A 12482-nucleotide genomic window follows, 5' to 3' on the forward strand; every position below is an offset into this window, starting at 1 on the left:
AAAATGGCTAAAAAGCTAAACATGTGAAGTTTTGGAACGGCCGAGTCAAAGCCCAGACCTAATCCCAATCGAGATGTGGCTAGACTTGAAAACGAGCAGTTCATGCTTGGAAAACCCCCAGAAATGTCACTGTGTTAAAAGCACTTCTACATAGAAMAGTGGGGCCAAAATTCCTCCACAGCCATGTAAGACTGATCAACAAATACAGGAAGTGTTGGTTGGGAGTCATTGCAGTTAAAATGTTGCCCAACCAGTTATTGAGTGTATAGGGACAATGACTTTTTCCACACGGCGGCATTGTGTGTTGCATAACTTTGTTTATGAAATATGTATGTAATTGTTGTGTTACTTGTAACAGCCAGTATGCAAAAGTAGAGAAAGGGGGCATATACTTATATGTAAATAAACGTGTTGCCACCTTACGTTCATGCACTACTCAAAAGCAAATCTAGTACTTTTATTATTCGTCAAATGCGAAACATATTGTGATATGATTACTACTCTTCTACATAGAGAAACCTATTTTTATTTTCTATTGTGTTATTGACTAACTCTTTCTGGTCACACTGCTTTGCTTTATCTTGGCCAGGTCGCAGTTGTAAATGAGAACCTGTTCTCAACTGGCCTACCTGGTTAAATAAAAAAAAATGTATAAAATGATATCTTGGTGATATCGTCCAGACCTACATTACATCCTGAGGTTCTCTTTGGAGATGTTTTATTACAAACACTACTCAGTTAGATTTTTAGATCACATATACACCGAATCAGAATTTCATTCAGTGTCATTTGAAAAACCCTTTTTAATTCACACGAGCTGTGACATAGAACATGAGGTAAAACACCAGTAAACTGTAGAGCAACACACACGGTATAAAACACAGGTATACAAAAGCCATGCTTACACACGCAGTCTGAAGTACTCACATCTGATTTCTTTTTTTAGGCATATCTGATACACATCTGATCTCTGAGAAACTAATTGTAAACAATTTCATAGCTTGATTCATAGTAATTGAACCTCAACTCACACATGCCCATGCACGCACACTCACACTAAAAATCATCCACAGTAAAAAAAAAATAATAATCCCTGAGGTTATTCATGACGCTGCTCAGTGCTTTAAATTATTCTGTCTGTTAATCCCGTCGGACCAAACATCTAAGATCTCACTCCAGGCTCCAACTGGGTCAGGGGTTAAACYTGATAATGAACCTACATGTATAGTCTCTTCAGTCTGTCCAGCAGCTTGCTAGACAAGCTACCAGGGGTGGGCAACTCCAGTCCTCAAGGGCCTGATTGGCGTCACACTTTTTCTCCATCCTTAGCAAACGCTAATTAATCAAATTGCATTCTAAACTGAAGATCATGATTAGGGCGGCAGGTAGCCTAGTGGTTAGAGCGTTGGACTAGCAACCGGAAGGTTCCAAGATCAAATCCCCGAGCTGACAAGGTACAAATCTGTCGTTCTGCCCCTGAACAAGGCAGTTAACCCACTGTTCCTAGTCCGTCATTGTACATAAGAATTTGTTCTTAACTGACTTGCCTAGTTAAATCAAATAAATTTGGTGATTATTGGAGTCAGGTGTGTTAGCTGGGGCAAAATTGACACCAGGTAACATTGAACATTCCAAAAACAGACGGCCTATTTTGGGCAAATTCTCAATGCGAACCTCAGTGAAGACCAACTGTGTCCCGCAGAGCAAAATACGTTTGATACCCCTGCCCTAGGTATAGGATCAGCTTTCCCTTCAATCCTAACCAGGGGAGTTGGCTCTGGCCAAGGTGAGCCCATCCTGGGCAGAGTCCTTACAGGAGTGCACCTGAGTCTGGCGGAAGCTCCAGAGATGAAGCAGGTCTGTGGGTAGCAGCTTGTGGAGGACCATGATACTGTGATAGTGACAAGATAATTGTCTTAGACACGTAGGGTCGCAAAATACTTTCCCCAAATTCCCTGGTTTTCCAAAAAATCCTGGTTGTAGGATTCTTGGATTTTCTTCTTATTCTCTCAATGCCAGGAATCTTCTAACCAGGATTTCTTATAAAATACAGGGAATTGTGGAACCCGAAAAGTACTGCTGTATGTAAAATAGACATTATACATTACACGCTGGACATAATACATAGATTGCACGTGACCTATGTCATATACAGTACCAGTCAAAGGTTTGGTTACTACATGATTCCATATGTGTTATTTCATAGTTTTGTCTTCTATTATTCTACAATGCATAAAATAGTAAAAATAAAGACAAACCCTTGAATGAGTAGGTATGTCCAAACTTTTTGACTGGTACTGTATATTGTACACATCTCGTACAGCCAAAAACATAACACACTGGACCGTACACATTCTGGCACACCTGACTGAGCTCAGCTACTTGGTGCCGTTTAGGTGTTTGATAGACATGGAAATGAAAGGGTACTTTTACCTGTTGAGGTAGTGACAGGGGTGGCGGGAGGGAGAGTACTCCACAGGCATGAAGCCAGGATGGTGTCTGGCTGGTAGGTTAGCTGCCTGGAGAGAGACAGAGCGGATAGAGGGGGGAAGGGAAGAGAAAAGATGGAGAGAGAAAGAAGGGGGGGTGTAATTGTTACATTTGCTTATGTGAGTTTGTCCATTGTGGTGAGTATCCCAAATGGCACCCTATATAGTGCACTACTTCTAACCAGGGCCCATAGGGAAGTGTACTACTTTTGACCAGGGCTCTATGGAGGAGTAGGGTTCTGGGGCGGCAGGTAGCTTAGTGGTTAGAGCGTTGGACCAGTAACCGAAAGGTTGCAAGATCGAATCCCCGAGCTCTGACAAGGTAAAAATCTGTCATTCTGCCCCTGAACAAGACAGTTAACCCACTGTTCCTAGGCTGTCATTGTGAAATAAGAATTTGTTCTTAACTGACTTGCCAGGTTAAAGAAAAGGTAAAAAATAAAATGTTGTGGCTCAAGGAATGACTGCGTCTACCTGTATATTTCTAAATGACCAAATATTATTGAAATTAAATTTTGCGCGTGATGGTGATAATCGGTCTAAAATTCATCCAATCAACCAAAGAACTGACCTGTGCGACCATGCCGACGTAGGCATCGTCGATGGGGAAGAGAGGTACCCTGGTGGAGGCGTGGAGGAGAAGAGAGAGGGCATCTCTGGAGAGGAGGTAGCCCCCGCCCCCAGCGTAGGGAGGGTAGGGGCCAGTGTACAAGGAGTAGGGGACAAAGTACTTATTCCACCATATACGCACAGGGTGGGTTTCCACAAAGATACGTCCCATGTAGAGAGGCTGGGGAGACCCTGCCTTTCCCTCTGTTCCTCTCCCTGCCCCTCCCTCTGTACCTCGCTCTCTCCCTGCCCCTCCCTCTGTACCTCGCTCTCTCCCTGCCCCTCCCTCTGTACCTCGCTCTCTCCCTGCCCCTCCCTCTGTACCTCGCTCTCTCCCTGCCCCTCCCTCTGTACCTCGCTCTCTCCCTGCCCCTCCCTCTGTACCTCGCTCTCTCCCTGCCCCTCCCTCTGTTCCTCGCTCTCTCCCTGCCCCTGGTCCTATCACTCTCTTCATCTCAGTCTTCAACCCTCTCTCTCCCCCTATCTCCGTCTCTCCCTCTTCTCCTCTCCTCATCCCTCCCCTTATCAATGTCTCTCCCTCTTCTCCTCTCCCCCTGTCCTGTAGGAACCCCACCACTCTCTCCACATCCACGTAAACGTCATCGTCCCCCTTTAGAATATAGAGAACGGTTGTAGAACACTCCTGGTGGAACCAGTTCCAGAACAGAACCTCTTTCAGAGTCACATTGTAAAATGATTCTCTGAACCCCCACTGTAGGATGTCCCCGTATCTCTCACTCTCCTCCCCCACCTCTGGGTCTCCCCCCTCCTCCCCCCTTTCTCTTCCCAGGCCCAGTAGAAACACCCTCCTCACCCCCTGGCCTCTCCACTCCCTCTCCTCGCCCCAGGTGGCTCGTATGGCAGCCCGGCGGTCAGAGTTGGCAGGGTGGGACTTGATTGCTAGGAGCAGAAGGATGTGGCTAGCTTCAAGGTCGTGGTTGGAGTCAGGGTAGAGGGACCAGGGGTTGGGTCTGGGGTGACTGGATCCAGGGTTGAGTTTGGAGTTGGGGGGGTGGAGGCAGCAGCGAGGCCGTCTGAGGAGGGGGTAGGAGCGGACATGTCTGAAATGGAGGAAGACCTGGTGCAGCGCAGAGGGGCTCTGGGGACCCATCATAGTGCTGAAGAAGAAGCAGAAAAATAAATAGAAATTATCATGAAGTCATGATTTACATTATGTATGTCGTATCACCCACCTGTAGAGTAGCAGCAGAGCCAGGGAGGAGGAAAGAGACAGGACAACCAGTCTGGAGACACCAGGCCGGGGAAACAGTATCCTAATACAGCCTAGAGGGAGGGAAAGGGGAATGGATTGAGGAGGTACACATATATATATATACATATATATATATATATATATATATATATACACACATATATACACAAAAGTATGTGGACACCCCTTTCAAATTAATGGATTTGGCTATTTCGGCCACACCCGTTGCTGACAAGTGTATAAAATTGAGCACACAGCCATGCAATCTTCATAGACAAACATTGGCAGTAGAATGGCCTCACTGAAGAGCTCAGTGACTTTCCAAGTGGCACCGTCATAGGATGCCACCTTTCCAACAAGTCAGTTTGTCAAATTTCTGCCCTGCTGCCCCGGTCAACTGTAAGTGCCGTTATTGTGAAGTGGAAACGTCTTGGAGCAACAACGGCTCAGCCACGACGTGGTAGGCCACACAAGCTCACAGAACAGGACTGCTTAGCGCTGAAACACGTAATAATCATCTGTCCTCGGTTGGAACTCGGTAGTGAGTGTTGCAAACTGCCTCTGGAAGCAATGCCACGAGCTTCATTAAATGGAATGTCAGTTTAGTTCCTGAAATGGATTTGACCCCAACCCTAGGTGAGTCCAGTCAGATATCATACATTTGTGACCAGTTTCAGGAAACGAGGTGTATGTCGCAAGTCATGACTTCACAGGAGTGCCATTTGAACGTAGTTAATTTTTTATCAATGCTTTTTTTGGCAGAAATGCTTTCTGGAACATTTGAACATTCATGTGCCTTAATGACAAACTTGTTTGCCATCTGTAAATACAAATTAAGTTGTTAAATTACGAGCCTAGTTGGTTTAGCCACAGAAAAAGCCAAGAACCTTCCCACTAGCCATGATTGGCTGAGATAATCAGTGGGCAGGACATGCCGAGAGATGAGTTTCAGATTGGTTTGCGGTGTTTCGAAAGATATAACGTTAGCCATGGAGGACTGCAAATATGTTGCTACTGCTCTCCATAACATTGCTGCCCTGAATTTCAGGCCCTGTGGACAAAAGTCGTTGGGAAAAATTGTGATGAAACTACTTTCTGGAGGACGATGGTGCCATGCTCTCTCGGACTATGAAAATTAATCAGACGATAAGGAAATCCCTGATTTAGGTAAAAACATTTTCTTTAAAAGAAGACACTAGTCCTGACAGTGATGGTAGAAGCAGAGTACAATAAGGAGATGAATAGAATTCTGACGTTTGATTGCAAATGCATAGGGAGTCAAAGAGAACACAGAAGGCTGTTGTATAAAACACCTGTCTCCGGATTACATCTTCAAACTAAGGGCAACCGTAGCATCTGTGACAGAGGGTGAAAGATCTGATTATTATTATTATTATGCCATTGCACACGGTCATTGTGAACCAGAGTGACTGGACACAACGGGCCACACAAGCTGTACAAACAAAACGGAAACGACACAGGACGTCTTATTTAATGAAAAGGGGTTTCAGTCCGCTGTGAAGCGTTCATCCATGTATATGGGTCAGAGTCTAGCTACAGTTTCAGATATTATACGTTTCTAACTTTGTCAGGAAGTTGTTTTCATTGCAAGTTAAAGCTTACTGTTATCTAGCTGACCGTAGATGGCTAGCTTGCTACCTAGCATTAGGCGTAGTGATGTTCTCAGAATGCCATTTTGCATTGCTAGTTATAGCTTAATGTTGGCTAGCTAACCAAATAGGTTCAATGTTACCTTTAGCTAGCTATGACAATCGGTATGCATTTGCTAGTAGTCTATGAATTGGGATTATGGTTCATTGTTTAGCTAGCTAGCTAGCTAGCTACATGTAGCTGTTAGCTAGCTGACGACCCATCAAGTTAGCCAGGTGTCTAGCGGTGATTACAGCCATCTGTTGTATAATAATGCATCTGGAATTTGTCTTTCAGCATCAGTAGAACACGCCTAACTCTCTTCCACCGGTCATACAAGGAGAATGGTCTAATGCCTCCAATTTAAAGAGGGCTGGCCCAAGCAAGCACAGSTCACACCTGAAGCATGAGGACTTGAAGCGAGTGGTGAACTTCATCAACAACTACGCAGAGGATAATGCAATAGTATTACCAGGACGCCACCCAGAGGATAATGCAGTAGTATTACCAGGACACCACCCAGAGGATAATGCAATAGCATTACCAGGACGCCACCGAGGACACAAACACTTTGGTGGAAAGCTGCTGCCATCCCATGTCACAAAAGCAGCAGTGTGGCGTCTCTACAAGGAATCGATGGCAACACTTGGTATGTAAAGCATAAACACATTTTGATTATTTAATTGACCTCCAACATGATTGGCTCTGGTATTGTGCCTGGCGGACCATGCACAAGCTCCACCACAGTCTGGACCTTCACTTCCTGATCACAGGCCACACCAAGTTTTCCCCCCGACTTGTGCTTCGGCCTTATCAAGCAGTGCTTCAGAAAGACCAGAGTGAACACTGTCTGAGACTGCTGGTGTTGTGAAGAACAGCACTGACAGGGGTCAACGTCCCACAGCTAGTTGGACTGGAGGATGGTACTGTGACAGGGGTCAACATCCCACAGCTAGTTGGACTGGAGGATGGTACGGTGCTGGTGAAAAGCTATGGCTGGCAACAACACCTGACTCCGTACTTCAGGCCGCTGCCACAGATCAAGCAGTACCAGCACTTCAGGTGAAAATAATTTTCATTGCATTGTATGAGGTTATTATTCTTATCTAAACTTAGGAGGAGAAATGATGTTGTGCAAGGTTTCAATATATTCTCATTTTTTTTGTTATTTCCTGTTTTACAGCTTCGATGCTTTGGAGCCTTGTTGTCACCAAGGAGCGTTCGGACTCAGTTGGGACCAGGTTTTAGCTGCTGTGCAACGCTGACATCCTTCCTCCCATAGATAGTCTGCTTGTACAAGCCCCACCTGGACTGGACACAGCTAGACAAATATATGTTTTTGAGGAGATCAGGGAGTCTTGCGACGAAGAGGCTATGGACTTCACATGCCCTGCACCAAAGTCAAGGGCAGGATGGAAACAGTCTCTCCGAATACAGATTCTTGTTCATGCATGTTTTGGACGGACCAGTCATCAGCACTATCTGCAGTGCCTTTATTCAAATGACTCTCTCCTAACACACACACCATACGTTGCTGCTACTATTTTTTTTAAATCCTGCTGCGTAGACATTTTACCCCTGCTTGTATGCATAGAACTCCCTAATCTATCACCGATATTGTTCTTGCACATACTGTATATTTTATTTATATTAATACCTTCTATTTACCTGGAATTTTTTCGTATTTTAGGCTACTACTTTTAGTCTTAATCTTTACTACACTACTCAATGTATAGCACATTACCTCACATGTGAATACTTAGAGATAGGTAGGGCTGGTTAAAGAGGGCGTGAACAATGCTGAATGGGTGTAGACAAAGGAGTGCTCTCCAGTAGGTACCAAAACATTCAAAGGCCATTTTCTCAAAAGTTGAGGTTACAAGTTGATCAACTTTCGAAGCAGAATTACTTTCCCATTGTTCCCAAAAACAAATGTAGTGTATGATATACCATTTTGTAGCTCTGTGTCCCTGCTTTTATCCAATGTAAAAATTWAAAAATGCAAACGTTGCTACATAAGACCGAATCAAGATGTTCGGTCACATTTAGCCTACATGTTGATGTAAAGTGGTTGCTTGGAAACAACAGTAGTTGCAATATAATGAAGGCATCGAAGACACTACTAGCGCGCGACTTTTCTTTTTCTTTTAGTGGAAACAATATCGCTCAACAACGCATTTGGCGACTCCAAACGGAATGAAGAGAGGTCCTTACTTTCGCGGAAGTGCAACGCTTCTTCAGCAATCGGTCGTCACAGCATACTAGTTATAAACAGCACATATTTCTACATGTCTCTTTGTTTAAAATGTGATTTTTTAAAAACCTAACCTTAACCACACTGCTTACCTTATGCCTAACCTTAAACTAAAAGCAAAAACAAAGTTCATTCATTTGTAGGATATAGCCCACTGACTTTGTGACTGTGCTAACTAGTGGAAACATTCATACATTCTCTTTTAGCAACATTACAAGCAGGATGAAACAAGTAATGTCATATGGTTGTATCATGGTGCTAAACAGAAATGTTAAAATAAGCTAATTGAATCGCACTTACCCTTGGTTATCATCGCGTCTATTTAGCTTGTCAAATGTCAACACTATTCCGCAGCGACGTCGTTTTAACTCTACCAGAGAAGTTAATGATTGGCCTACTTCCTCTAAAATCACTTTCCGCATAAACTTACACGGCTTATACTGGTCTTACTTGAGTGCAAACGGAAGTGAGGTGCATCTATGAGAGCCGAAAGCCGAGACTGATGTGGTTTTCCAACAGCAAGGCTCAGTGCAACATGGCAGTGGTGCCATTGTTTATAAAACTGTCTTTGTAATGTCGAAATAAACATACCGCTATCTCCCATATCACACACTCACAAACTGTAAACAAACTCGCCAAAAAAAAGAAAGGTCCCTTTTTCAGGACCCTGTCTTTCAAAGATCATTTGTAAAAATCCAAATAACTTCACAGATCTTCATTGTAAAGGGTTTAAACACTGTTTCCCATGCTTGTTCAATTATCCATAATAAGGGTTTAAACACTGTTTCCCATGCTTGTTCAATGACCCATAATACAGGTTTAAACACTGTTTCCCATACTTTTTCAATGACCCATAAACAATTAATGAACGTGCACCTGTGGAACYGTCGTTAAGACACTAACAGCTTACAGACGGTAGGCAATTAAGGTCACAGTTATGAAAACTTAGGACACTAAAGTGGCCTTTCTATTAACTCTGAAAAACACCAAAAGAAAGATGCCCAGAGTCCCTGTTCATCTGCATGAACGTGCCTTAGGCATGCTGCAAGGAGGCATGAGGACTGCAGATGTGGCCAGGGCAATAAATTGCAATGTCCATACTGTGAGACGCCTAAGACAGCGCTACAGGGACAGCTGATTGCCCTCGTGCAACAACACCTGCACAGGATCGGTACATCTGAACATCACACCTGCGGGACAGGTACAGGATGGCAACAACAACTGCCCGAGTTACACCAGGAACGCACAATCKCTCCATCAGTGCTCAGACTGTCCGCAATAGGTTGAGAGAGGCTGGACTGAGGTCGTGTAGGCCTGTTGTAAGGCAGGTCCTCACCAGACATCACCGGCAACAACGTCGCCTATGGGCACAAACCCACCGTCGCTGGACCAGACAGGACTGGCAAAAAGTTATCTTCACTGACAAATCGCGGTTTTGTCTCACCAGAGGTGATGGTCGGATTCACGTTTATCGTCGAAGGAATGAGCGTTACACCGAGGCCTGTACTCTGGAGCAAGATCGATTTGGAGGTGGAGGGTCCGTCATGGACTGGGGCGGTGTGTCACATCATCAGCGGACTGAGCTTGTTGTCATTGCAGGCAATCTCAACGCTGTGCGTTACAGGGAAGACATCCTCCTCCCTCATGTGGTACCCTTCCTGCAGGCTCATCCTGACATGACCCTCCAGCATGACAATGCCACCAGCCATACTGCTCGTTCTGTGCGTGTTTTCTTGCAAGACAGGAATGTCAGTGTTCTGCCATGGCCAGTGAAGAGCCCGGATCTCAATCCCATTGAGCACGTCTGGGACCTGTTGGATCGGAGGGTGAGGGCTAGAGCCACTCCCCCAAAAAATGTCCGGGAACTTGCAGGTGCCTTGGTGAAAGAGTGGGACAACATCTCACAGCAAGAACTGTCAAATCTGGTGCAGTCCATGAGGAAGAGATGCACTGGAGTACTGCAGCAGTAATGCAGCTGGTGGCCACACCAGATACTGACTGTTACTTTTGATTTTGACCCCCCTTTGTTCAGGGACACATTATTCCATTTCTGTTAGTCACATGTCTGTGGAACTTGTTCAGTTTATGTCTCAGTTGTTGAATCTTGTTATGTTCATACAAATATTTGCACATGTTAAGTTTGCTGAAAATAAACGCAGTTGACAGTGAGAGGACGTTTCTTTTTTTGCTGAGTTTATATGTGTACACTGCAAGGGCGACATTTTGGTGGGGGGAGACAAACAGTAGATGGGGGTATTCCCCCATGTTTATTTTTTATTTTTTTTTTACAGTTTGACAAGATTTGTTATGGTATATGGAGGGATATTTTGAGAATATGGTATATGTGGAAGGCCCCCCCAACCCCCTAAAAAAATAACAGTTTTATAATGCTATTCTACTCATTTTGTCTGAGAGAACATTTTGTAGTTTTAAAGCTAATTTCKTGAAGAAYAAAAAAATGTCCATGGAGCATAGAGAAGAAATAGCTGTTTAATAGCTCACCTCATGATATTCCTCACATTTTGCCATGAGAATGACAGAACATGTTGCAGTTTTAAAGTTTAACTGTCTCCTAGAACCAACTTATCCACTTATAAAGGGCCTATGTGGCATCGATATGAGTCAGGAACATTGATTCTAGTATAAAAAATTAACTACGAAATGTAAATAGGATKATTTTGGTCATAAAGTCAGTATCATCCAAAACAACATTTGGAAGTGACTGCGTCATGACGGGTAGGAATGCGTTAGTTATGAATTACTTACAAGCCCACTTTTGCCAATGATGTCCAATTGCCCAGAGACAACCTTCTGTTGTGGGCATGCTGTGAAGTCTGCAATGCAGGCATACTTTCTCGGCATAGGAGTGAAAATCTACTTCCATAAAGTTGGTGCAGATTTCTAATGCATTCAACAATATTGTGCAAGATGGCAAGGAATGGATTATTTACAACAAACATACAACATGATGGCTGTGACTGGTGTGTGGCTATGATACCGTGATGTAACTAGCCAAATACATAGCCTCTCCCTAACGTGTAATGTGATGTAATGTCATAGAGAGGAAATATTTGCATAGCTAACGTTGCACCTGGCGATACGTTTTGATAGGACCTAACGTTAGCCAGCTTGTTATCGATATTGTAAGCATGGCATTCACACCGTGTGAAGGCGAAGGAGTCGTTTGGCGACCCATTACGAAAACGAAAGAGAACGTTTAGCTAGCTAGCCAATTAATTTAAACTCGGACAAAGATAATGATAACTAACCCGGATTTGCAATTTAGGTAGCTAGCTACTTTTATGAGAACAGGCATATTGTTTGGGTTAGCAGTTCAGCTCTCGATAATGGAAGTGGGAGTCATGATCAAGGACTAGGTTAAAACTAGCTTAGAACTAGCATTCAGGGTCTTCGTCTCCTACTAGTGCTAAAAACAACATGCCTGTTCTCATWAAAGTCTATTGTGTATTTTCTAGGGCAAACATATATGAATGAAGGACGGTACATGTCTAGRCCGAGTACCAGTGTTTTTAGCTAACATAATACAAGCATTCAGTAACGTTACACAGCTGGTTGCATAGTAACAGCGTCAGCATCACTGGCTTGAATCTATTCTGTACTTACAGTCCCTTTATTAGTATAATTACTTCCAAAACTAAACAATATATATATGTTTATTGAGAGATTATATTGTATTTAATTCACAGGCTACTTACATAACCTGGTGGATTTGTTGTTCAGTAGTGTGGTGGGAACCCCGTCCATATCAGGAGCAGAAGGCTGAGGCGGAATGTGGCCAGGCACCAGTCCCACTTCAGGTTGGTCACATTTGTTCTGGTCATGGGTCAAAATACTGTCACCTGTCTCTCCTGGAATTCCACTAACAGCCATTGATGTAATCAGCGCTGTGCTGTCAACTCTACTTTGTTTTTCTACAGCTGGAGGAGTCCTCTGAACAAAAGACAGGGGGAGATGTGTATTCTTCAAACATGTCAGGGAACCGTTTTATATGGGACACCATGCGAAGGGATGACGACTCACATGTACCACCAGACAACACGCTGACAGGTACAGTATCTGTATCGGCTGTGAATGACGACTCACATGTACCACCAGACAAAACGCTGACAGGTACAGTATCTGTATCGGCTGTGAATGACGACTCACATGTACCACCAGACAACACGCTGACAGGTACAGTATCTGTTCGGCTGTGAATGACGACTCACATGTACCACCAGACAACACGCTGACAGGTACAGTATCT

At 44.0% G+C, this 12482-nt stretch overlaps 1 protein-coding gene across 1 annotated transcript; it reads right to left on the reverse strand.

The window, feature by feature from the left end:
* Nucleotides 1-773: 773 nt before the first annotated feature.
* On the reverse strand, nt 774-8773 carry LOC112075250 (N-acetyllactosaminide beta-1,3-N-acetylglucosaminyltransferase 3). The gene is made up of 5 exons (XM_024142273.2): nt 8516-8773; nt 4292-4382; nt 3061-4216; nt 2434-2519; nt 774-1891 (listed from the first exon to the last, which is right to left on the reverse strand). Exons 1-5 carry the CDS (start codon nt 8526-8528, stop codon nt 1759-1761), a joined length of 1479 nt encoding a protein of 492 aa, XP_023998041.2. The 5' UTR covers nt 8529-8773; the 3' UTR covers nt 774-1758.
* Between the last annotated feature and the right edge of the window lie 3709 nt (nt 8774-12482).

Source organism: Salvelinus sp. IW2-2015, unplaced genomic scaffold (genome assembly GCF_002910315.2).
Source record: "Salvelinus sp. IW2-2015 unplaced genomic scaffold, ASM291031v2 Un_scaffold3045, whole genome shotgun sequence".
Lineage (NCBI taxonomy): Eukaryota > Metazoa > Chordata > Actinopteri > Salmoniformes > Salmonidae > Salvelinus > Salvelinus sp. IW2-2015.

Bases quoted from the DNA above. Each gene is read 5' to 3' on its own strand.
- LOC112075250 (XM_024142273.2), bottom strand. The intron at 2,520-3,060 runs GTCAGTTCTTTG...GTCTCTCTCCAG, and splicing joins ACGTCGGCATGGTCGCACAG to GCAGCTAACCTACCAGCCAG. The intron at 1,892-2,433 runs GTAAAAGTACCC...TCACTATCACAG, and splicing joins CCCTGTCACTACCTCAACAG to TATCATGGTCCTCCACAAGC.